We start from the raw sequence: 26,544 nt of genomic DNA on the forward strand, positions 1-26,544 counted from the left end.
AAAATATGTCCACGTCGTATTGCCCCACCATGCGCAGAAAGAAAGCCAACCAAGAGATAACAGCTTTGGAAACCAAAGATGAGTTCATGGGGCATACCAGCCTTGATAAATATGGAGTTACCAAGGGGAAAATAACTTACACTTGTATAATATTTAAATCTTATTTAAATTTACTTACTATCAGACCAAAATGAACTCTCTGGAATTAACACTATGGAGTTTTAAAACAGTTCTTGAAAGATCTTAGTTTCAGGGGAATATGAAGGAGATATTCATATCAGAGGATATGAAGTTTTATATATGTACAGACAAAAGTTTTCATGTAATTTGAAGGTGAACTAAAATTCCATCATAGCAAAATGTAGCTAATAAATTAAGATGTCAGATTATTAACCCAATTCATTTGTAGAATTAAGAAAGAGAAAAAAGTATCATAGGAGATGCAAATAAAAATATTTACCAATCGAAACCTCCATTTATTTCCTGGATTTTCTGTATATCTCCTGAATGCTTTGGCATTGCAAACACCAAAACACGGACAATAATTCTGCTACTTTGAGTACTTAAAATGTGAATGATATTATGCCTCTGACTAACATAGCACACAACCATGGGAGTGGTCAATAGCTCTTGGCAGCTATTTAAATGTTGCTGAAAGTGTGCTTGTTTGTCCTTTGAGATGCTGGCATTATATTTTTAATGATTTACAATCTCCAAATTTTATAAAAATTAATTTAATTTCATTTCCAAAACCAAATTACTGACTGCATCTATATTGATAATACCAGCATAACAATACTAAAATTTCAGGCAATAGCATGCATTTTAATAGACAAAAAATTACAATTAACAGAGTTCCTACATAAGCATGATGCAGTTTATTAGTAAAATAAACATTAATTTCAAGTAAATTTTAAAGGTGTTTCAAAATTTACTATGATAAATTTGTGTAAAGAGCATGAGCAGGTTGTCATACACAAAGCTCCAAAGCTTCTAAGTCACAACTTATGTGAAATACTTTTCACTAAAATTTTCTTATTAGGTTAGTATTTTATAATGTTGATTCGATTTCATTGTGCTATTATAGTCTCTGAATCCCCTATATGCAAATAATGTCTTCTGCAGGCCAAACACACAACAGACCCAGTGGAATCCCATTCACCACTCGGACTTACAGTATCTCCTTTTTGGGATACCTCAGGACATAAAAGTTTTACAGTTTTGGGTAGTAAGAATTGAGAGGAAGTGAACATTTGCAACACTGCCAAATCAAGTTATCCTGCCTTGCTCAGATTTACCAACAAGTGCAAATGAATTTAAAAATTTCCCAAAGTCTGAATTCTAACTTTTTAAACCTCAAACATCATGCATTAAGAAAACCAAAACAAGAGAGCAATTTGTTTTTGAGGCACAGATAATACACTGTAATTTCATGTATGTAGAACAGAAGACTTCAAAATTCTCACAAGCAAGAGTTCAGATTTTGAACATTACAATTTCCCTTTTCCTTCAGTAGAAGAAGCAAAGCTATTCTAGGATGACATCCTAATATGCTCTGCCTCTGGTTTATTGTCTCCTCTGTCTAGAGATGACTGTAGATCTCAGAAATAGAAAAGCTGGTACAGTTCTCTGTGAAGGAAGTTAACAACCAATGTGTTACAGGCAGGCCCAGCAGACCTACATTTTATTATGGGGCCCTATCTCCTTCCTATGTGAAACTGTTAAACTGGGGGGGTAGCAAAGACTGTCCTGGGAAGGTTCAAATCAATCAAAAATGAAAGCAAATGCAATATTATTTTAATTTGCAGCTGCACAAAATACCTACACAAGGGTAAGTATCTACAAATTTGAAAGACAGGATAGAAAAAAGTAGTACTCTTCAGAGTATGAAGTCTTTAGGAAAATTCCAAAGAAACTATTTCTTATACTCCAAGCTTGCACAAAACAAACCTCTGGAATGGGACTATGTGTACAGGAAGACAGTAAAAGGACATTCTCTTCCTTCATTAAAAACATATATGCTAATAACTGACCCAAATCATAATAGATCTACTTCTGTGCTCCTAGGACCATAACCACGGCCCACTCCTTCTCCTTTACAAAGAAAAGATTCGTGTCAGCTTTTTTCATTGCATGACTTTATGGGAATCATCTCTGGATCAAAGGCAGTATTTTTGTATTGGTCAGGACAACAGTGCTGTTATTAGAAGGGCAATATACCTGGATTTTCTTTCATATATGCTTGCTTTTACTCTTCCTTAGTCACCAAAAATTTGTTTTAAATTTGAAGAAGAGTCCAAACAGTTCCAAAATCTCTATTTTTCCCACAATCTGCAATTTACATTCTCTGGGTTCGGACTATAATACAGGTAGAGCTAAATGTATTGGAAAGACAGCAATATTTTTATACCTTAACTCAAGAAACAGAAAAGTTTACATAGAGGTTATTTGTTTTACAGATTTTGAAAGCTGAATAATAGTCAAAACTGACAATATACTTGTATTCTGTTTAAGTTTGCTGTCTTACTTCCTATTAAATCGTTTTATTAGCCTGTGAAATTTGAGTTACACTCATGCACACTCAAAATGCCTTTCAAGATAAAAAACATCATAAAATTTAAAAATTCAAATAAACAATAGGCTAAACAAATCCAAATCCTTAGAGAAACAAAATATTAGGCCACTCATGGTGCTCACTCTTTAGTGCCATCATCCTGAAGAAAGTATTCTATATTTTGAGGAAATTATCTAAATTAGCTGCCATGCACATTGGAAATTCCCATATAGCAAAAGTACAATACGTAACTTCGCCATTTCAGAAGCTTTAATACCTTTAATAAAATTACCATTACTACTGCTACTACAAAGACAGTTGGTAGATTAGCCCAAGGCATGTGTATTTAACCTTATTTTCAATAAGAATAGATATTTAATACTTCTCTAAACTGACATTTTTCAGAAAATGAGATTTTCCAGGGAGATGAGAATGATCTTTTTTTCAGACATAGCAGTCTTGTTACAAACAGACAATCAGGTATCATGAAATATCACTGAGGCATCATTACTTCACCAACACAATTTCTTAAATGTGAAAATACAATCTATTTTCTGTATGAAGGCATTTGCTATTTTCAGCTCAGAAATTGCTGAGCTATGATGTGGCCAGAAACATTTATAACAGAGACAGAAAAATTCTTTTTTCATTTCTCTTTGGATAATAAACCTCAAGCCCCCTGTATCTTAAGAGGAATTTGGTTCTGAATGGAGATGATATCTTAACTCTATGTACAGAAGGAAAGGAAATGCTAGTGTGAATCAACTTGTCTAATTTGCTTTGAAATACTAATGATGCTTGCACTATGATATTTTTAAGACTCTAACAAGTAAAGTAAATATGGTGACTAAGGAGGTTAATATAATGAACTGGTTCTGGGCTAAAAGGGATGTTAATGTGGCACAAAGCTTGTGACTAAATCAGAGTAAATATTACTGACAGGGATCTGAAAAGAAAATTAAGAAATTACTATTAATGGATATTCTCAGTTATACCCAAACCACACTTTGTACTGCAATAACTACATGCAATCCTCACCACCTGTGACTTTTACAGAACAATATTTGTTATTCAAGTTTCAACTAAACAGAATATATATTTTTTGCCTAAAAAATCCAAGAAGCAAGAACAGTCTTACTGGACAAAAAGGAAGAAAAATGCTACGCTACTAATTCCAAATTTCTAAGAAGACTTTACCTTAATTGGTTTTATCTCTACTGAAAAAATATTGTTTGCCAACATCTACTAATAATGCAAGAAGTATTTAAAAAGTTGCATCTAAATAAGTATAAGATATTATATTTTTCATTTGCAGGATCCCATTTAAATATCTTGTGTTCCCTAGCCCTAAGTATGCCTCCAGATACAGAAATGGCTTAGCACAATGACCTAAGAGCACACCACACTACAGTGCAAAAGTAGGAGTTGTGCAGCAACAAAAACACAAAGTACTGTGTTAACAGCAAAGGAAAAAGTTAAAACTATAAAAGTTCCAGGCCTCAGCAAATATATATAGTACCTTTTGTGTAAATCTTTTCCTCAGTGTTTCTAGCTTACTTCTTTACTGTGCTAAAACAATGTATCTTATCGGGCCATGGATAAAGTTAAATGTCTTTTTTTAACCAACCTAAATGGTCAAGAGATGCATGGTGTATTCTTATTTGTCAGGCTGGTTAGAAAGTCAGCTTGGTTTCACAAGCACAGCAGTACCATCTAGACAGATGCATTTAGCTCGTAAGCTGCCTTCAGGACACTGTTTTTAATGAAAACTGATTTGCATACCACCAAGTCTAAGCACAGTGTGCTAGCAGCTGATTTTGATCAGGGTGCCAATGGGCAAGAATCAGCATAACAGAAAAGGAGAGATACAAAAGATGAAGTGAATCAGGCACCATTTTCAGAAGTTCCTTTTTGGTAAGGCAAACAAAGCCATCTTTTCATTAGAAACTGATTTTAACCTAATTGTTCAAAAAATTTTAAATCTGCTTCATTTTCTCTCTAGTAGGACTGAGTGAGACCTTTGTGGAAAAGTAGATTTCTACTGAAAAACACGCCTGTTTTATGAAAACATATTAGTGTTTTCAACATCTGCTGGCTTGGGTGGCTGCCTGCAGAGTGCCAGATGTTCAAGGGGTGGCTGCTCCATGTCAGCCCTTCCATATGAATGGGAAGCACACAGCTCCCAAATAAGTTTAACCAACATTACTGAGTTGTGAAGACCTGTAAAATTGAAAGAATAATTTCAGTCACTATTTCAGGGATCTCTGAGAGCATTTCAGTTTATAGATTTGTGCTTTGGGGTTATCTAAAATGAAGCATAGAGCAACTTTTGTTCTGCACAACATCAAGGAGCTAGGTTTTAAAATTTGCAAGAAAACTGGTCTCTAAGCTGAAGATTGTCTATTACAGCACCCATTCAAGATGTAGAATACCTTTCAGTTTGTAGAAAAAAATCATACTCCTTAGCAATATGTATGGTTTTTCATCGTGGCAAAATCTATGGAGTGTAAGTTGTAGTTGTGATTTTAAGAATGAAATTCCAATAGGTCTTACAGTTACTAGATATAATTGTGGTGTATTTGGGTACCAGGCCTGTGCCTGCATGCACACACAGTGCATTTAGTTGTGAATTCCCTTGGTGGTTCAGGAACTCCCCAGCTAGTCTCTGTGCAGATGAGATAATTGGAAAAAACAGACCAAATTGAGGAGAGGCTGCCTTCCACCTTCGTCACAGTGTGCTTCACTGTTTCAGGAGCTGTCCAGGCAGGACCTCCAGACACCTACAGAGATGCCTCTGCAGACAGCTCTTGCTGAGCCAAGAGCAATAGACAAACACTATTCATGTACTTCAAAGTATTGATTAACATCCTTGTGGACAGCATTGCCAGACCAGGTACGAGAATTAACAAGAATAATTGTTTGGGGAATTGTACCAATTTAAGCTGATGTCATGCTATGACACTTGAATTGCCATCCTGTTCAAGAGATTTGACTCCTCACATGAGCATTACCTCATGCAAGGATTTTCACAAGTTGATGCTGCAGGTTTTTTGTGATGCCTTTTTTTTAAACACACTCTATTTATGTGTCTGTGCCACACCATTTCTTGAAATGTCAAAGATGAAGAAAAGCAAGACTGAGTGGGGAGAGATTCAAAATTCAAACCTTTTTCAACAGTTTACATTAAAATCCTAAAGTGACAGCCTACAATTTTACATACTGGAAAATTTGGAAGATGTTCTCAAAATTCTCCTTGTCACCTCTGCAGAACTTTTCCCAGCCAATGACAAAGGGAACAAGTGCATTTTTTGTGTTTTCTTGCTCCTGTTATTTTCTTTTCTTAAATTTTGACAGACGATATTTCATTCATAAATGCAAAATATTCCCCCTTTATGGCACGAATTTCGTCATCACAACAAATGTACTTCAAAGAAAATTCACGGAATTGATAACTTGTGCCAAAGGCTAAGGATATATCTCTACCAATAAAATCAACTACATTCCAGTTTTCACCCATTCCATGATGAGAAAACCTGGACCAGTGAGGAAACAGTTATGAGATATGCTGGTGTAGATGCACTACATAGGAAACAACCAAGACATTTTCTTTGTTTTCCCATCTAGTTTACTACCAGTGTTTGTATTATAAACCTGTAAGTCTGGAACCTAATCATGTAAAGTTCCAAATCCTTTACTTCAGCATATCTTAGGTGAGTCTGACATGGATAATCTGACTGGCAAAAGAAGAAAATGAGAAGTATAAGTCCCTCATACAAGCTACAATCTCCATGGCCTTACAATGCTTAACTAAGGGAAACTTCAACAGTGAGCTTAACACGAATTGAAGTTCATATACTTCTGTTTAAACACAGATTAGGATGTCTGACAGATAAAAGCCACTGAAAAGCTGACAATCTAGTTAATACAAATAGCTATCTTCCACGCTACAAAATGCTTTGTATTTTCTGCTGTGTAGAAACTAGCATAATTGCATACATTTTCTGAAATCCAAGAAACAAAACTCAGTTATGGTTTTTCAGGTTATGCAGTGAGTTTTTCACTGGATATAGATGCCATAAAATAATTATAATATTATCAAATATAAAATAGAAACGGAACCATCCTTTAGATATTTTACTTCTGTAATGAAGTAAAAAAAATCCCACCTTGCTTTATAACATAATGATCCTGAAAGCATATGAGAATTTCCTTAGCCCAGATACACAGAGGGCAGCTGGGAGCCTAACTGCTGACAGGGGAAAGTACAAGTGCCCACATACTCATTTTTCCGGACTACCTCTAGCAATGATGGAGTTGCCTCTGAGCTACTATTCCACATTCCAGTTCTGATATAGATGGGCTTGGCCTCACCTCCCCAAGAACCACATGGAAAAGTTGGAAGTAATTTGTCTGCAAATGAGCTACTGTGCTCCTCCTCATGGAAGAAAGGGGAAAAGAAACTGACTGTGAGAGTTACTCAGCCTGGTGATTGCCCTGCTACCTGGAATATGTTTCTTTTTATCCAGTCAAGATATGTGATTCTACTCATAAAAGGTTCTCATCAGAAGTTTCATGTTGCAGAGTACAAAGAAAACAAATTGAAGAGACCAATGCCTTTTCTGAGATCTCATTTCACGATGCGCTCTGTGCCTTCAGAGCACCTGTAAACACAATGGGAAACATGGAACTGAGTGTGTGCAGAAGGCAAGGCAAAAATCTGAACTCTGCCACAGAAAACAAAATCTGAAACATAAGGAAAAATGAAGTGTCTTCATGACAGATTTGATAGACTAGCATGATGGGCACTTAATCCAGTGACTGCCCATAGGCACTACTACAACAGAAATGTTTAAGAGCAACAGACAGGAGAGCTTTCTGCAAAGCTGAAACCCCAAAGACAGTTTTCAGTTAGGTTTTAACAGTACATGTAGTTGATGTATACTTGATTAATTTAATAGTGGTCACTCCAGCATTACGGTAGGGATTAAGAGGACATTTTTTCCTGTAACGCATCACGTGACTTCCTGGGACTGTCAAATAATTTTCTACCATAATATTATCAGAGACTGGAAATGAGGCTGAGCTTTGGGGGTTTATGATCTCATGTGGGCTCAGCTAATGCACTGTTCCATATAACTGGGGTGTCTAGGTCATTGGCTCAGAGTAGTGCTATCACCACATTTTCCTCCATTTCATACTGGTAAGAACCTAAGATTTTGGCAGAAAGAGAGGAAATTTCTTAGTTTAACTTTCTGTACTTTTTTTTTTCTTTTTACCAGCTAGAGTAGTTTAATTTTTACAAAGCTATCAGTACATATTTCAAGTACAGAAAATAATTTGTTGGTATCTTCATTAAAATAATTTGTTGGCATTTTCATTAAAATAAACTGCAATGCTGCAAATCTTACATTAAAATATAGACGCACACTAGTAATTAAAAAGTAATAATCAAATAAAAAGCACAGCAGAACACTTCAATTACAGACAGCAATCACAGTATAATCTTGTCCTACCAAGTGTGTCTCCAGGTATAGTTTCAGGCTGTCTGTCTCTGCTTTAGGAGGAGTCCAGTTCTCTGTTGTTTCCATGGCTTCATTTAACCAGTGAATGAATTCATCCAGCTTGCTTACAAACCCCTTTCCATGTAAGAAAAAAGAAAGAACAAGTAAAGCATTGGTTAGTAAAATGGCAATGTGAAAAATGTATGCTCAATTTTATTATACTTTTTAGCCAAAAGAGTTAAATTTTACCTCTTATAACGTAAAACAAACAAACAAACAAAACAATTAGAGAGTGGTCTTTTGGTAACTGAGTAGCAGAACAGTGTTTCTGGGAATAATCCAATGTGATATTTTGGGACAAGACAATGTGGAATCCATATGACTGGATGAAATAGAGAAAACAGCAAAGTTTTAGAGAATATGAGGGAGATTTATAAAAAGCTTCACAGAAATTATAATGAAAATTGAGCTTAAGACCTTGCACTGAGCAGATTGGGTTACTATGAGCACTGAATGTTGACAAAAGGGCTGAACAAAGCTGTATTAACAAGGTATACACAGCAGATCGAGGGAAGAAATTACTTGTCAGAACTTGGGTGTTGAGATTCCTGTTTTGTTTCATAGCATGAGACTCAGAGAGAGGAAATCAAACAGTAGATGAGGCAGAATATATAGCATTTAATATAAATATTGCTGATTGCATTTGAGCCACACAGATGGTGCTCCAGAGAAGACAGGAGCTCCTGTTTCTCAGGAGCACCATTTATTTCAAGATTAGTACCAATTATATTGTCTGATTAAAAATAGTGCCCCTGAATTTACATGATTGGATGATTCTATCAGCACATACTGAGTACAGATAATTTTACTGAAGTCTTATCCACCACAAAGCAAGAGAGTAAATGGAATAAACTGACCGTGATGTTTATAAGCACCCTGAAAATTAACTCTGAAGAGGAATGTGCATCTATTACAAGTGTTGTAAGACTAGATTAAGTTAGGTCTAATACTGGTTATATTATTAGTCATTAGCTATGAATTTCCAGCATAGTTGGAATTTTAATTTCCAGTTGGGTAACAACTCAGTATATACACTCAGTACCTCAGTCTCCCTACTCTAGTAAATGATTTCTGCTAATAATTAGTCCATTCTGAGGGCTAAAAGCAAACTAAGCATAGAACTTTTAAACATTTCTTGAGTGTCTCAGGAGCCCAAAACCTCTTCTCCAAAGCTGCACATGAAACTGGAATTCTAAACAAGACAGAAAAAGGAGTCTGAGCAGTAGGTGCATAGCTATATTATTTAAAGCGGCAATGGTAATAACTGAGAACAAGCAGAGCCACACTTTCGTCAAAATTCAAGGTAGAAAAGCCATTTTGATCCAGCACTGCCAAGAATCAGGATCCAGCAACCAACTCTTGGCTCCCAGTGCTTCTAAACCGAAGCTAGAGTCTGGCAGGAAGCTGCAGTGCATACTGCAGGCATGAGAGCGCCCACTTCAGCACATGGAGGACTAATTTTTTTATGTGACTGCCCACAAGACCTCAGGATAAGGAGACTATTGCTGTCTCTATTTATGGAACCCACTGTATATCAAACCATTATAAGGAAGCAAACTGGTACTGTGCAGGTTTCATTGTAGGCTATATTCCAGGGCATTCCAGAAAGAGGGAAAAAAGACTGGGAGAGCAATCCAGTGGCTGTAGTGACTGAGACAACCTGCCTTTATTCTGGGGCAAGTAATGAAGGCAACTACATCTGCTGTCTCCCAACAGCAGACTATCATACCACAGGGGCTATGTTCCCCCATGTCAATCTATGGACAGGGGCAAGATCTTCTCCTTGCTCCATTGCTTACTTTCTTCCAGCTCACAGCAGAGCATGAGATGCCAGACTGGCAGAGGAGTGGGAGACATGAGCTGAGGTGGAGAAGAACAGGAGGAGTAAAGTCCTTCTTGTCCCTCCAATAAATCTCTGCCTGCATTTTAGCAATGTGCTGTCCTTGAGAGACAAGGTGATATGGTAAGCAAAAAGAAAAAAAAAAGGCTCTCTCTTGTACATGCGTCATGTATTTTACGGAGACAGACACGGACAGACACGTATAACATCTGCCGGCAGTACTCAATGTCTGTATGCCTTCAAAAGTGCGCTTGGAAACACCGAAGGCTTGCAGCAGTATAAAAAGCAACTATTAGCCACGGAGGTACTTATGTCCTCTCACAAAACCTGCCTGTGTTGCAACATTCGCTACTTCCCGCTGGTGCTCAGACACTCGCCAGCATCCAGCTCCAGCAGCCTCGTGCGTCCCCTCCCCACCCAGGCCAGGCGGGCCTCAGTGCGGAGCGGGGAATGCCGGGGGCCCCGTCTGGAGGCCTGGACAAAAAAACATAGAGACCGTCTCTTAGAGAGCCACCATGAGGCACCTTATCTGCGAAAGAAAAGAAAAAGAAAAAGAAAAAGAAAAAGAAAAAGAAAAAGAAAAAGAAAAAGAAAAAGAAAAAGAAAAAGAAAAAGAAAAAGAAAAAGAAAAAGAAAAAGAAAAAGAAAAAGAAAAAGAAAAAGAAAAAAGAAAAAGAAAAATGCTGGAAGAGCCAGCGCCACCTGGCATGTTGGGACCGCGGCGGGGGATACTGAGCCCGAGGGGAGCCCGCGGCGGGGGGAGCAGGGGCCGCGGCCAGCCCCGGCGGGCTCTCTTCTGCCAGGCTGCACAAATCACAATAATCCTACCATTTTTCAAATGACGGCTATAAAATTTTATTGAAACCATTCACAAGCGCACATCTGTAGCAGCCGAGGGCGGCGGAGCGCGGGCCGCGGGAAGGGCAGGGCGGGACGGGCGGCGCGGGCCGCCGGCTGAGGGAGCGCCGCGCGCCCGCCCGCGCGCCGTGCCTGGGCCCACAGCGCCACCTCCCGGCGCCGGGACAGCACCGCGGGGACAGCACGGCGGGGACAGCACCGCGGGGACAGCACCGCGGGGACAGCACCGCGGGGACAGCAGCGACGGCACACCACCGAAGGGACACCCCTCTGCGCGTACCGGGGCACAAATTACAGACGGTCCGGTTGCAGCTGCTAGAGAGCGTGAGAAATAGAAAATTATTTGTATCGCAAATTGCACGTGAGATTAAATCTCAGCAATGCAGGTCCCACTTCATTCGCCCTGAATTAGTGATCAAAACAATGCCCTCGGGTTTTCTTTTTCACAGCGGTGCCCAGGATTCCATCCTACTTATTTGAATAGCCTGATGCCCGGGGGAAGGAAGGAGCCGCCTTGATGAGCCAGCCCCGCGGCTCCCTGCCCGGAGGGAGCAGCCCCGGCTCGGACGCTGAATGCCGTGCCAGGATCCCCGAGCCGGCGCCTCGGGAGGGACCGCCCCGGCCGGACCCTGAGCGGCCCTTGCTCCTTCCCACAGGCTCCGAGTGCCCGCCGCCGGCTGTAGCCGAGCCCTGGCACGAACGACACGGCTGGGCCGGGCAGCCAAAGGCACGAGCAAACGCCGCCTGTGCTGTCACGCTTAGAGAAGGAGCGGTATCGGAGTCCCATGAAGCCCTGTCACAACTACAGATCCGGATTTTTAATCCTCCTGAGGCTCATAACAGATTGGAAGCCCAAAACATAACATCCCTGACTGAAGGGCCACTCCCCTCTTCACACTGACCACCACGGAGCCCGTTTTGTGTAATCAAGGTGGCCTGGTTAACTAGAGTTCAATTAATGATGTACATGTCGTCAGGGACACAAACAGCATTAGAATAGCTCCTCTCCTTACCATCTCAAATGTTTCCCAGGATACGTTTTAAATGCAAGGTAAAGACAAAACCAGTTCTAAAAAATAATGTGGAAAACATTGTCTTACAACACAGAAAATCTATTGTGACTCTCTCAGAGAGATATTTTTAAAAACAGATTACAAGATGAATTATATTAAAACAAAGGATAGGCAATCCTAAAAGATAATCCTAAACCCCAGTCCAGGAATATTCAGTGAAAGAAATAAATTCACAGGATGACAAACTTTAACCAATAGAGATTTTTTTTTCTTCCTTTAACAAGATACTCATGAAAACACTTTACATCCCTTTCTAGACACTTCTTACCTTTCTGCCTTTTTAAATTATGTTTTTCTTTCTCTAGATATTTTTCTTCATAATTTTAAGATAGGAAAAAGGAAGATGTTTCAACAGGTAAAAACTTCAGTAAAGGTATGCTGATTTTTCCTGTGTAAGGGTCTGATCTACACATCATCAAACAACAATGAAAATACTGTCAAATCTACTCAACTTGCACTTTGGTAGAAATTTACAGGAAATTAAAGCATTGTATTTTCCATCAAAATTTACTGGAAGTTGAAAACTCGCAGCTGTACACTGAGTCTGAAAATTACTGTACAATTCCTCAGAGAGAATTGAAGGGAACAGAACAGAAAAAAAGACACACCAATATAATCCAGTCTCTGCCTTTAGAGCAGCTGGTTCAGTTTTGCAAATATAATAGTGTCGCGCTGTGCTAGCAAGCTAGACGTAAAAACTTGAGCTCCTACAGCATAAAATTATTCTTAGTCTACACTGCTTAGTAGAGAAGCAAATGTTTCTGGTTGTTATTGGATGATTTGTAGCTGCTTCTGTAGTAAAGTTTGAAGATAATGATAAAGCCATACCTCACGTGGGAAATTCTTAAACATTGACCTTTAAAACCTTCAGCTTTCCATTTTGTTTCATGACAATTTTACAAATTCTCCAAGGGGGAAGAAGAAAGTCCTGATCACACACCCCTGAAAAAAAGCTAGAGCAAAAATGGCTTCATTTGAAATTTAGTACATAGAAAGCTGAGGTTTTTTGTGGTCTAATTCTATTTTCTCTGGATGGGTAAGAATGAAAAAGACATTTCTAAGTATGGGGGGGAGAGAGCTTAACTCAGTGTATCTGCTTAATCATCTTATAAAATAAAAATATACTTAATTCAATTGTTCTGCACAATTAAGGAATTAATTAATTAACTGAAGTATTAAATAAAAATTTGATGGGATTTAACAAAATATCATGACACTTTCTTATTAATGACCAGAACACTCAAATTTTTTAAATCACCAGAATGAGAATTCATTTGCTGAGTAATGCAAAGGCATGCTCAGAGGCCAAAGGCATGCATGGATATTGGGCTGAGGAAGGATGTGCCCAGAATTGTGCCTCCTGCCCTTGTTCTGTTAAACATAAGGGCATACAGAAGATACAGACACCCCACCTGCGGCACAGGGCTGCAGGGCTCTCTACACACAGTACAGCTGCACAAAAGATCTTGGTTTAGGTTGCCTGGTTTAGACTGGCACATGGAATAACAGAGCAGGAGAGCAACTGTGGTGCTGTGCCACCAGTGGAAGAGACCCTGGAGCATGGGGGCAAGGCCTCCAGAGGTGGAACAAGTCTCACGTGCAATTTGTTACATTTAATAGGCCTGTGTATGTGCTCTATCCCAAATGTACATCATAAGAATGGAATATTTTTAATGGACACAGAAGTAGGTAGCCTTTGGCAACCAAGCAGTTTGTGCCTGACTCCATCCCTTCCTCCTGTTTGATGGATTCTGATTTAGATATTCCTCCCTAATCAGGATGACTGCTCAGCACACCTCACTGCTCACTACCTGCACCCCACTACTGCCTCTTGGCATGGACCAGGATTTCCTCACTCCCTGTATTTCTACAACTTCCACAGTCCCTCCTAAGCTTTCCCATTGAATTTCAGAAGTTCACCCCATCTCTGGCCAAACACCATCCATCCTCTTTAAGAAATATATCTTCACTAACTTTCCACTTCATAGTTTGCAGTAACAGACCTGGCAATGATATTAATGTCACCAAATGAGTCAATCAAATAAGTTTTGGTATCTGGTCATAGCTATGCTTCTGGAGTTGGTGGGACAGCCAATGTTCATGGTTTAAAAGGACAAAATAGAGCCCGGGAGAAATATTATGGGCTGCCAGCAAAATAAGAAGGAGTTGATCTAACTAAACTTCTGGTAACAACTAGAAAGCTAGTGATAACTATTGAAGTGCTTATGAGATTATAGAAAGGCTCCAGCTCCTGATGATATCTTTGCATGTTCTCATACTTGTCAGGGGTGTTTCTCAGACACCTTTTCATTGGGTTGCAATTTTCTGAGCAGCACACAACTAAGACCTCCCAGAAAAGCTTTACTATCACAGTCATGAAAAACTGAGTTGGCTATCGAGTCACTTAAAACTATGCACACATGCTCTCAGCTATGTTACCACCACTTCTTGCACTAGAACTTTTAGAGTTTCCTAACTTCACGGCAGTGGTTTAATTTTACTTTTACATTACAAGCTCTCCTTTTTTTTTTTTTTCTTCTTGGTGAGATAGGAGAGTAAACAGTTCTGGTGTTCAATAATTTTAGCACTTCAAATGATCTCATTTAGACTTTGAAGTTCAGCTTTCATTAATTGAATGGAATAGGAAAAGAGGCAGTATCTATCTCAGCTGCAGCTATCACTTTACAACTCCAGCTTTTATTGGACCACATTTAGAATGGAAGTAAACCAAAGCCCAGTTCTGTAGTTTTGAGCTTTAGTCCAAAAGCACATTTAGGGCTACCAAAAAACAGAAAGTGGAAACATGTAACCTTTTTTAAGTGTTCTTACACTAAAAACAGGAGTATTTTATATGGATTTACTAGATTTTTTAATATGGGATTCCTTTAGATGGGGAATTTGGATATACACATTTAAGGAAATGCATAGACCGAAATTAATATCGCCAAAATTATGCCATAAAACAGAGGAAGCAACTGCACCCAACTAGCACCATTATGAAAAGTTTTACGGTACTGATCCTAGATAAAATTTTGGGTTTCCATTTTGAGGAAAAAGAAATCCCAGATTTTTCGTGCCTACATGGCATGGGTAGCAAATTTATTTCAATATTTTTTGGCCTGTAATTTCAAGCTAAGCAATTTTAACACCACTCAATTTATTACTCTTACAATGTCTTTTTACATGTATGCTGGCTTATACTTAAGACACTTTTGCTCATTGCATTTCTAAAAGTACAAAGCCCTTCTAATGACCTAAAATAAGATTAAAATCAGAATAAAAGCAACACTGCAGACCATTAAATGCAAACATTCTAAAATTATCTGACATGATAGCTAAGTCTGATGGTGGAAGGTCTACTCTGTTCCACAAGCCTCAGCGTGGAAGCACTAGACAACAGTGCTTGTTAAATCACTACCCCAGACCTTTTTTCTTTCTACCTTCCCTTTTATTACACAAAGGGAGTTCTCTTCTTAAAAGAATTGGTTATGAGGCTGTGTGCTTAAAAATGAATGCCCAATTTTGTTGCAAGCCAGCAGTGTTGTAAAGTTTGTTCCCAATTTACAAAAAGACTGAGCTCACAGAGGTGTCTGTGTACAAGGATGGGCTGGCTCTTAGGGCACTTCTATCACAGAATACATTAAGAAAACCCTTTGTCTAACCACAAAAGGACTTGCATATTAGTCTCAGGAGGAACACATTCCTGCCCATGGACTTTATTTTCAAAAGGATAAAAGTGTGCTTTCTTCATAGGCAAAGGTAAGGCAAAGAAATCCAGGTACTCAAGAGGATGAGGCTGCAACAAACTGCCACGGTCAATTTAATTGGAGGTAGAGCCAGAGGCAACAATAAAACCATTAACAATACAGATGTTAGGGATCCCAAAGGAACCAAGATGCCACAATGGAAAATATTCTTTGTGTGATATTGTCAAGATTCTGTGACAGGCAGTGACCTCACAGAAACATAAAACTGACCAAACACATCCATAGGTTGGAAATACTTAACATGCGGTTCAGGATATATTCACAAACAACTCAGAAATACAGCTTGGAGGCTTTCTCCTAAAGTGCCACATTTACTCAAACATTTACACAGTTTATCAGAATGTGTGCCTTAAATGCTCTCTCCAAACTGGTTAAAGATAAAGATCAAATACTTTTCTTAGTGGACATCTATGTAAAAACATAACAACTTCTACTTCTATATATTGTCTACTTCTATATATTGTCATTTCAAAGACTGCTTAATTACACAAATCTTTCCTGAGTGCCACCTCTAAGCTTTGTGCCCACCTACCACACACAGAAATTATTGTTAAATGCGTTCTCTCTGATGGGCATCTATTGAATAGGCCATGAATTATATAGTTATGGACCTTACTGTTCCATAACCACAGGATAGTCAATGGCTCATTATTTTTCCTGGGTTTAGAGTCCAAGCTATTTTTCCATACTGTATTCTGACTATAGCAGGAATAGCAAAAAAATATGTTTAATTTCTCAATTTCCTAAAGCCTTCTAGGTAAAAGAACCACAAACATAAAGGTAGGATTTGCTTTAAAAGCATGAAAAGTGAAGAGAAACATGTGAAGTGTTACTTTTTAATCCAATATAAACAGCTGTATTTAACAACAGTGCATCCAATTGCACAATAGAAAGTTCAACGCCCCCAATGGGACTACTGACTTTGTTTCTGCTTTTAGACAAAAAGCAGGTTATGGCAATCCGAATATTAAAAATCATTCTTTAATGTATCTCTGTAGATACTTAAACTTTTCCATGATGCTACAAACATAATTCTTTCTTTACCCTATGCATTGTCTTAAGGTGAAGGTCTGCTTTCTCTTTAAAAGTACTACCACCACAAGGCCTTCACTGCTGTTGGAAACTTGCAAGATCTAAAAAAGGGATTCTCAGTACCAAGCAGATTCATGAAGCAAAGATAGATATGGGAAAACTAAGCCAATGCTTCCAGAGAACACTGTTCTAATTCTTAGATTAGCAGAGAAGATTCCAACATCACCGGTAACATTTCCCTCAGGCTTTTGAAGGATCAGTGAACACCCAGAACCACAGAAACAAAATCCATGGGCTGGAAGGATAGTGCTGGGGAGAAGCATGTAGCCATGAGGCCAAGAGAGCTGTGCACAGGAATGCAATACAGCAGCATAGGAAAAGCCAGTATCATTGTGGCTTTGCATGGGTTGAAGAGCAAGGTAGACTGGCAGAGAGAAGGAAACACAAAGACAGGAACACCTGATTCTTACATCATTTACAGAATCCTCTGGTAGGAACTGAACAGCAGTATGGGCTGGTTGTAGACCTCCAGAGATGCCATCTGCTCTGATGGCAATGGCTGCTGGCATTTCTTCATGCTGACGTGGCCATGTGTCCCACCTGAGATGTAACGTTAACAGGAACAGAGCCAGACAAAGTTCCTGCATTCATTCAGGTGAGGATTGAGGTCACACTGAGAAAATATGGGTGCTGTACCTCAAAAGCAGTGTGAGGTTCAAAGCACTCTTGGGGACTGAGTAAATAAATGAGCACATCCTTCGTGGTACAGAGAAATCCTACATCTGCATTCGCATTCTGGATGACAGACGCTAATTTTGCTTATCTGTATCCTAAGTTATCATGCCCACTACTTGGAATTCGTTATTTTCTAAGTGGGGCAGTGAGCATGAGCCCTCTGGTGGAGACAGCATGTGCCTCCTGCCAGCGCTGCTGAGCCACCGAGAAGAATGGGAGGGACACTGACCAAAACACATCCCTGTACACAGACTAGCTTCATCTCCACTGGCTTATGCAGGCACACAAGTATCGGCTAAAAAAGCAAATACTTTCCACTGTTCTAATCAGCACTGGCTTCTGTCAGAAACCTTCTACAGTGTGGATCTGTAATAAAATATTTTCAGCATTCAACTCGTTCAGCATTCTGAAGGTGTGAGAAATTGCTGGGGTACACAGGAAAAAGGTTCCTTAGGAAACAATATTGAAACTATGGAGTGAATAGTATAAGCACCAGAAGGGAGAAACCCATGAGTTGAAGGAGAACCAAGAGCCCTGAAAATGAGAGAGAAACAGAATAAACAGACTATAACGAAATTGGGCATATGCAAGGAGAAAAATGGAGGAGGAGAAAATAAAAGGAAAAGAAAAAATAGCTATTTTATACTTAGTTAAAAAAAATAGGCAATAAAACAGGCAGGCAGAAGCTCTGAGAGTTAAAAGTGTAACAGTCAGAAGTCAGATATTGAGTGGTCTGAGTCATGTAAAAACTTCTGAAGAATCATACAAGTCTGGTCTTCAAAGTTAATCACACTACTAGGATTGACATATAGTTTCTAAAAATATATTTATTTACAAAGAGCAATGTCTTTTATTCGTCACGTCTCACAGAAACTATCCTTGCTCTTAGAACAACTTTTATTCTGAGTAATTTCTTTTCTACATAAAATTCAGGAGGTCTAAGCAGCCTCTAGGAAACAAAGAAAAATGCCCAAAGCATCTAATACAGGATAAGTTTTGTCTTATGTATCACAGCATCAGATATACTAAACTAAAGCCTTTTTAGCTGATACTTTTTCTGTGATCCTGTCTAAGTCAAAGACTTACCATATCTATAGATCAGTTAAGAGATGTGAATGTTTTTAGGTCACATATTCATGTTTCACTCAGTAAACTAGGGAGAAAGAATGTCTCCAGAAATTTGTAGCCAAGGATGAGAACAGCAAATAAATCTGCCTGAGCCACAAAAGATGATGCCAGTAATTCCCAGAAAGGGAGACTTCAGCTCTGCAGCAGCAACAGAGCTGGAAGGAGTGTCTGGATTCTGAAGGGACCATGAGCACAGCAGAGGGGCTGTCTTTGGTAAAAATTCCAGACACCAAAATGAGCTATTATGTACTGTATAAAGGATAGTAGCACAAAGCTGTAGTAAATTCACATCCACTTCACAGTTCCAAATTGCCTTTTTTTTTTTTTTGTGGACTCTAAACTAGAATAGAAAATGTAGAAGTTAGTTCAGGACCTCTTGTTTGAAAGTACAAATTTATTATTTATTCTGGAAGTAAACCTAAAATCAAGTCTCCTGATAAGCACTGTTCCCTTTCTTTCAATTTGAAATGTTTGTTACTCAGAAACTTTGATCCAAGCTCTAATGATAATGAAAGTTTCTAAATAAGATCTTAATTTTCAGCAAATTTAGGACTTAGCCTGATGCTTTGTGTAAAATGCTGCCAATATAACTATGGATGTTGAAGCAACTTACTGTGATGTAAGGGTACTTGGAAGTACTGCATTTCCTCTTCATGTAATTATTTTAAATGTTGTGTTGACAACATAATTTATTTTCAGACTTTTTTTACAGCTTATGTATGTATTGATTATGAGATTAACTGCATCCAAAAGACAAACTAATCTCCATTTACAACTTCGTCCATATTACATCCTTTATGTAATAGATTAATATAAAGCTTTATTCTGCTCTGAAAAATAGGCAGTTATGGATGGCCATCATTCCTTGTTTTACATACCCTGAGTGTTTGGGCTTCAGAGAGAGGACTGGGGGTGGAATGCCCTTGAGCAGCTGCTATTCCCAGCTGATGGTCAGCTGCTACCTTGCACGTGCATGTTGGGCACTGGAGGACACTCAATTTGAGCCATGGAGGCTCCTCCCCTAACTGGTCCCAACATTTATTTCCTCTTTGATCTCACAGTTGCTAGAAATGAACCTCGTTCCCCAAGCATGTAATTCCTTGAAAGGTGCACGATATACACACACCATGTTATGCCTGTAGGCTGAAGTCTGAGTGGAATGATGTCAATTAAACAATGCTTTGTGAATTTCCAAAAATGCTACATTTTCACAAACAAAGAATAAATCACATTAAAATAATGAAATTATCCAGATTTTATATCCTTACACCATAGCACAAAATTAATTCCATGGGATTTTCAGTGCCTTTTAAATAAAAGTTATGTTCATTATTTTTACATAAAATTTTTAGCAAGTTAGCCAGTAAGTGACAAAGAAAGTGATAAAGAAAGCAAACCACTATATTCTTGACCCGATGGTCGCAAAGCCAGGGCTAACACTGTTTATTTGGATAGTATTACTCTAGTTCTCTCTTTCAACATTAAATTTGTTGGGATAAAATACATAGCAAAAAATTTCTTGGAGACTACACTAGAGTAAAAATCATATTAACAAGGAGGAAATGTTCTAGCTTATGATTTATTCATTCTCCGAGTTTCTAACAACCGTGTTTGTAAAGTTGTGCCGGGCTCAGTCATTTGAGAAGGAAATAAAAAGCTGTGAAAGACGTGCAGTAAGCAGTTTTGGCCTCAAGAGGGCAATATATCACCACGTCTGAAAAGTTTTCGAAAAAAAGGAAAAAAATCTCTTTTTAGTAAAATAGAACAGATGCTGTTTGCTTGTGGGCAAGTGCTAAATATATTGACCTCTGCTGTATCACTGACATGACTTAAGATATAATGACCACCATTCCTTTTCGAAATCAGAACGTTTAATTCAGCATTTCCTATTTTTCAAGGCTAATTGGTTAGAAGAGGTTAAGTCTGTCACCTCACAAGAGATATTGTAATTCTTTGACCCATGAACTTGTTTTGCAGTTAAGATTTCTGAATTTTTAAAAAGGGAAATTGTGATTGCCACTCTTTGCTAAATATGGCAACAGTAAGGAGAGATTAAGATTCACCACCTCTTCTCTTTACTCCATTATTATTCCTCTGGTTTCCTCATTTAGCCTCCTGTTACGCACCCGGTTCCTGTTCACCTGCAGTCTCCAAAGAAATCCTGTCACTATTAGTTCCTCCATTAACTTCTATTCATTTGCTTCCTAATTCATCAACTTTGCATTTTAGAAAGCTTCTTTTTTTAGTCATCTCTAGGGGGCCTTCTTTTACACCCTCTTCTGACCCTAATTCTGAACGTTTTTTTATCCCCAGATTTGGACATATTTATGGAACAAAGTTTTAAAAAATTCTCCGTACTTGTTTCCTTTTGTCTTTTCATTTTTAATTGCAGAAGCTTTTCTCGTTTGTAATTTCTCGCTTTTTATCCTCTGGCTTTCTCTACCTCAACAAAGCTGCAAGAGATCTGAACTACAATACATGACCCTAGTTTGGACATACCTGAGACATTTTTAGGTTAGCTGCTATAATTGTCTTGTAGCTAATGGTGCAACAGATTATTTTAAATTACCCTGGGTGTCTTCAGTAATATATAGCTCAGTGAGGAAACATTCATGTAGTCACATGCTGGCATCAGCAGAGAAAAAGCACTTAGCAATATTAAGTTACTGTGACTTGAACATCTACACTGTCTACTACCAAAAAATCTGTCTGCTTAGTGGTTCTTCCAATGTTAGCCTGGAGAGACTCCAAACACTGGCAAAGGAAACCAGATGCAAATCTAGCTCTCCTTTGAGAAAACCTTACTTGACCTGAATCTAAGTCAGTGATCAAAATAACAATTTAGGAAAATTCAGATACAACCCCAGTTTGATACAGGAAAAATACCTCAGCTGTTTGTGAGGTTTATCTCTGCTCCAAAACCTGAAGCAAAGACAAGAAAACTATTTTTTGCCCTTTTGGTTACTTTCAAAATGAATAAAGAAAAACTGCATAAGCACACAGGCAGTCTGAAACAAGCCTCTGAGAAACAGCTTCCTGACCATATTTACCACAAATTATATTCACTGTGATGCCTAATGATGACAATGACTTGAGAGTCAGCATGATTTAATGGTTCATTCCTGATCATAAGATACTGGAAAAGATGAAGGAAAGAAAACTAGTTGCTGTCAAAATATATAAAGACACACAAGAAGAAAAAGATATGAAGAGATTTTGAGAAGTTATGCAATAATCTTATGTAAGTGGATTTGATCTTTCCTTTCAGGTTAATCCTCTCAAGACCCTTGCTCATTTGTCTTGCTCTGACTCATCTCTAGCATGTACACATTTTAAGGCAATGATGTGTTAACAGTAGATAGACTGGAATTTGATTTAGGTGAAAATTAGCAGCAATGTATTATTTAAAAAATTAAATATTTAGAATAGAGCATAGTGATTTTTGTATATTGTATGTCTCTGGAATATCCTGTACTTCCTCACAGAAGATACATAAAACATGAGTGCCATAGAGACTAAGTATATTATGTAACATAATGTTGTAAGCTAGACCTTAAAACATTCTGAAAGGCATATCCCTATGAATGTAAAAGGCAGTGAATATTCTCTCTCACCCCTTTGTATTTACCATTTTTAAGGGAATATTAGTAACTGTAATTTCAAATGTAATAGTTTTCTGTTTAATAAAGGAGGGACTTCAAGGAGCCATAAAAACAATACAGTAAGTAGATAACAGGACAGACCAGAAGTTATCTGAAACTCTTCACAATGAGCCAACCTTTTTCCCAGCACCTATAAGACAGGAGTTACAGATGACACAATCCTAAGTAATAGAAGATCCTTCTTAAACCACCACACTCACACTGAAGTAAATTCTCAATAGCAATTTGACTGTTTTGAAAGCTTCCAAACCTGCTTCAGTGGTTTCTGCATGTCTTTCTCTGCCTTCGTGAGAAAACTTTTGCACCAAACAATCACAGACAACAGAGCTTCAGTGCACTGATAGAAACAAGTATGTCATAAGATCACCTTGAAGTCACCAGTAATTCATTGTCCAATTTACAGCTGTGTCCCTGTTGAATCTGGAGCTCTGTTGGCTATCCAGGTAAGTCACCAGGCACCCACTGCTCACCTTCCTGTCTATCCTTGGTTACAGTGAGAGCAAGTTCACCTCTTGCAGTGTTTCTCTTCCATCTCTCCACCTTCAACCCTTTTACACCCTTTAGCCTAATAGCAGAGATACACAGATCCTCAACCAGTATCAAGAAAGTTTCCAGTTCACAAATAAATAATGTGGATTCTCTCATTGTAGCCTGTGGCTACGCTGTGGTATAGACGATTAAAACATTTTTCTGGGTCACAAAGCCAATGGTCACATAAAGCTGACCTGACTGTGTAAGAATGGAAATGGAAGGCTCAGAAACATTTATGTAAAAAAAGCTGTTTCTTGGTTCATCTAAGCTGTTCATAGCCATCCCTGTGGTATCTAAATATATAGAAAAAAGGACAGAATTATGAAGCTTTTTGCAGTCAAAGGTTTCACATCGGATGTGAGCCAAACATTGGATATAGGCATATCCACTACCACCAGTTCTAAATGCTAGTGAAGACATACCCTCAAAGCAATGCCACTAAAATTATTTGGGAGCAGATTTCTTTCTATTTCTTTCTCTCCCCCTCTCTTCCCTTCCCCCCACCACAAATTATTTGGAATGACTTGCCAAATCCTGAATGTAAAAAATCCCTGATCTAAAACTACTCACAAATCCACTACTCACAAAACTACTCCAAATCATTCTGAGGTCTTTACAGTGGAAATTCAAACCATTCTGAACAAGCATATGCTTCACAATAGATATGTTCATTTAGGAAGCATAATTCCTGCAGTCAGTTGCAGAGTTAAAAATGCCGAATTCTCACAGTTTAGATAGAACTTGCCATTTTTTTTTGAAATTGCTTGTTTCAAACATGCTCAAACTATTTCTGGTAAAGCAAATGCCAAAGAAAAGTGAATGTACTTGGCGGAGCTGTTTAAAATTCAAGCAAACTGTTAGGAACTAAGTGTTTTGGAGGAACAGAGGGCTTACTGTATTTCAATATCTTCTAGCAAAGCTCTATTTGTCTGCCTAAATCTGAGAGTTCCATATGTATACAACATTATTACTTAATAATGTTTTAACCAGCTTGAAGGCTTTTGAAGCAGGGGAGCATCATCAGACTCAAAACAGCAAAGCACAAACTTGTCTCTCAGTACAAAATGTGAAGTGACATTTTCAATTATGCTGCACCAAGTAGCAAGACTGCTGAGAAAACTGCAGAGCTGCCAAGGAATTTCTGGATCTGATACCTCTTTCACTTACTGTTTTTTATAAACTGGTCATCAACCAAAAGAAGTATTTCAATCTAAATTGTATGAAGCAGTGTAAGTAAGATTCAGAAATTAACAGCTTTTGGCAAGCATACTGTTAGGAAAACGATGAAAAGCCATTTATTTAAAGGAGCAAATATTAGAAACACCAAGTTATTGAAAGCAAGAGGTACAAGGGAAGCACTACAACACTTTATCTGGTAATTCAAAAAAGCCAGGTCTGTGCCATGTTGATTATGTTTGCTTTTTTGCTCCTATTCTGACATTACTGATTTCAGTTCCATGTTTCTCTTTGTTGCCAGGCTTCATCAGAGTTGTCAGTTCCTATTTGTTTTTCACTACCTTAGCCCCACAGCTCAAACTGCATTTGACTTCTCTGCAAGTTTTTCCCTCTAATCACCTCCCAAACTCCCCCTAAAGCAATCCAGCTTCTCCCTTACCTATACTAGTGTGTTTTCAGTGCACTCTCTGTCCAGAAGGAACTCTGTCCCCTTTCAACCTAAAAAAATTATTTCCACTCTGTTAAAAAATGGTTGGAGAGCTGACACAAACTGGCTCTCCACTACTCAAATGGACTTCCAGCCACATCTCCATACCAAACTTGCTCTACCAATCCATTAAGCACCTTATTTGTCACAGTAATAAGTTCAGATATGATATTGCACTCTCCTCTACAGGCTGCACTGATCCTTGGGTCCCCCTTAACAGGCAAGTTATTCCCATCACTACAGTTTAAAACAGGGGTCTTAGATCTCTGCTCTCCTGGGGCATCCTAGGCTCAGGAGGGGTAAATGGTTAGAGAAGGGTGAGGGGCTCCCTGCCTGGGTCCTGGAAGGCAGTAAAATTTTTATCCATCTCTTTGCTATAGGAACCCTGGGGCATGCTGTAACTGACAGCTGAAAAACTCGTAGATCAGCATTATTTTATCTCCTTATCACATCCACAAGGTGGGATGCTAAGACTGACTGGGCAACACAGATAAAATATGGAGTCAATGGAGTTCAGGACAAGTTTATGAAATGTGATGTACTGAAAATATGGGATCAATCGAAATCAAATTGCTTCTTGCAGAGGAAGTTCAGCTGCCTCTTTCAAAAATTGAGCCTGTGATAAAACAAGCTATAAATCTATATAACAACTACACAACAACAAAAACAAACAAACAACAAAAAAAAAAATAGCAGTTTGCTCCATTCAATTAACCCTGAGGCCTACAAAGCAAACACATCTTCACTTAAATGAAGTGTTTTGCAAATGGTTAGAAATGTAATTTTTAATTGTTCCCTCCAAAAACAAGTAGGTGGAATTATCAATGACCACATATTACAGCACAAGGATATCAGTATAGTCAATCGAGTATCCATTTCTGGAAAAAGACAAAACTGCCTGAACAAGGTTACTTTATTGGTTTTGTATTTTACTCGCATGAAATGATTGAAAAATAAACAAATTGCAGTTAGATCAATTCAAAATAAGTTTTTGCTCCCAATTTAAGTATTTAAGTTTGCACATAAAAATGGGGGTGAAACCCAATTATTAATGTGATTTTAAGGAAAACAGCTTTCTCACAGAAACAAACCTTGAAGCATTCTCAAACTGATACTCTGAAGTCCTAGTGTCATATATGAAAAGTGGCAAAGAGCCAAATTCTTACAGCAAAGAACTCTATTGGCATTATCTGTGAGAATGCTGCTGTTATAGCTGTTCCCCTTTTAGCTACTGTAACAGGAACTATACAGCCTATTCTGCATTCTAAAATTCATTTGGGCAGCTCCTAAAAGCTGAACTAAAACAATGAGAGGAACTTTCAGAATTTGTTATCACTCATTTTCACATTTAACTCCAAAAAGTAATTTCTGAAATATAAAAGTAACAGCCTCATAAATTGTTTTGCATCCCAGAATAAAGGTGCCCATTACTAAGGGTACAAAATACATGTGCCAGAGGGTTACCTCCAGTAGAAGACAAAATATGACAAGATTATGCAATATTTATTGCAAAGCAAGAAAGTGGCCCTATGTAAAAGCAAATGGGGCTGTAGAGCAGAACTCTATCTGTAGACAGACAGGAATATTAACGGGATGATAATGCCCACGCAAGGACATCACCGTAATTTGCAAGTATGAAAAATAACAATTTTTCAGTTTCTGCCCATGAATATAATTTCTATAACTAAGAAAATATTAATTTTTAATGCTTAAGCATATTTTCAACAATTTACCTTCATGAATATATTACTAGATTTATACTAATTCAAAATTATTCCCATCATAATCATAATAAAATACCAAAATTTCCTTGTTTTTCCTATTACCTAGCTAAAATATTACTTTCAATGATTTTGAGGCTTCCAGTTGTTTCTAAGTTGTCATAACCTCAAAATGAAAGACTAAGTTATTTTCGTTTTGTTTACAATCTTAATAAATAAAATACATCATGCTAGACATTTGCAGCAGTGCAACTGGATTGGATTACTAATGGGCATAATATGCTTCTTCTGTCCTGAAAATTAAGTTCACCTTTCAGATCTGACTTCTTCAGCACAAAACTGCTGCTAACAAAAGCAGTACTGAATTATTGCTAAGACATATATTTGTGAAATTAGGAAGCTCCTTTTTGAGTAGGATA

General features: G+C 38.1%; 1 protein-coding gene across 5 annotated transcripts in view; it reads right to left on the reverse strand.

Annotated features, from left to right (window-relative positions):
• Window positions 1-26,544, reverse strand: part of AKAP6 (A-kinase anchoring protein 6) — a 258,549-nt gene that overhangs the window by 145,067 nt on the left and 86,938 nt on the right. For all 5 annotated transcript variants that reach the window (XM_074542704.1, XM_005479848.4, XM_005479847.4 and 2 more), the window contains exon 5: window positions 8,068-8,190. In XM_074542704.1, coding sequence (XP_074398805.1) covers window positions 8,068-8,190 — 123 coding nt within the window. The remainder of the gene's footprint in view (window positions 1-8,067; window positions 8,191-26,544) is intronic.

This window comes from Zonotrichia albicollis, chromosome 6 (genome assembly GCF_047830755.1).
Source record: "Zonotrichia albicollis isolate bZonAlb1 chromosome 6, bZonAlb1.hap1, whole genome shotgun sequence".
In the NCBI taxonomy this organism is placed as follows: domain Eukaryota; kingdom Metazoa; phylum Chordata; class Aves; order Passeriformes; family Passerellidae; genus Zonotrichia; species Zonotrichia albicollis.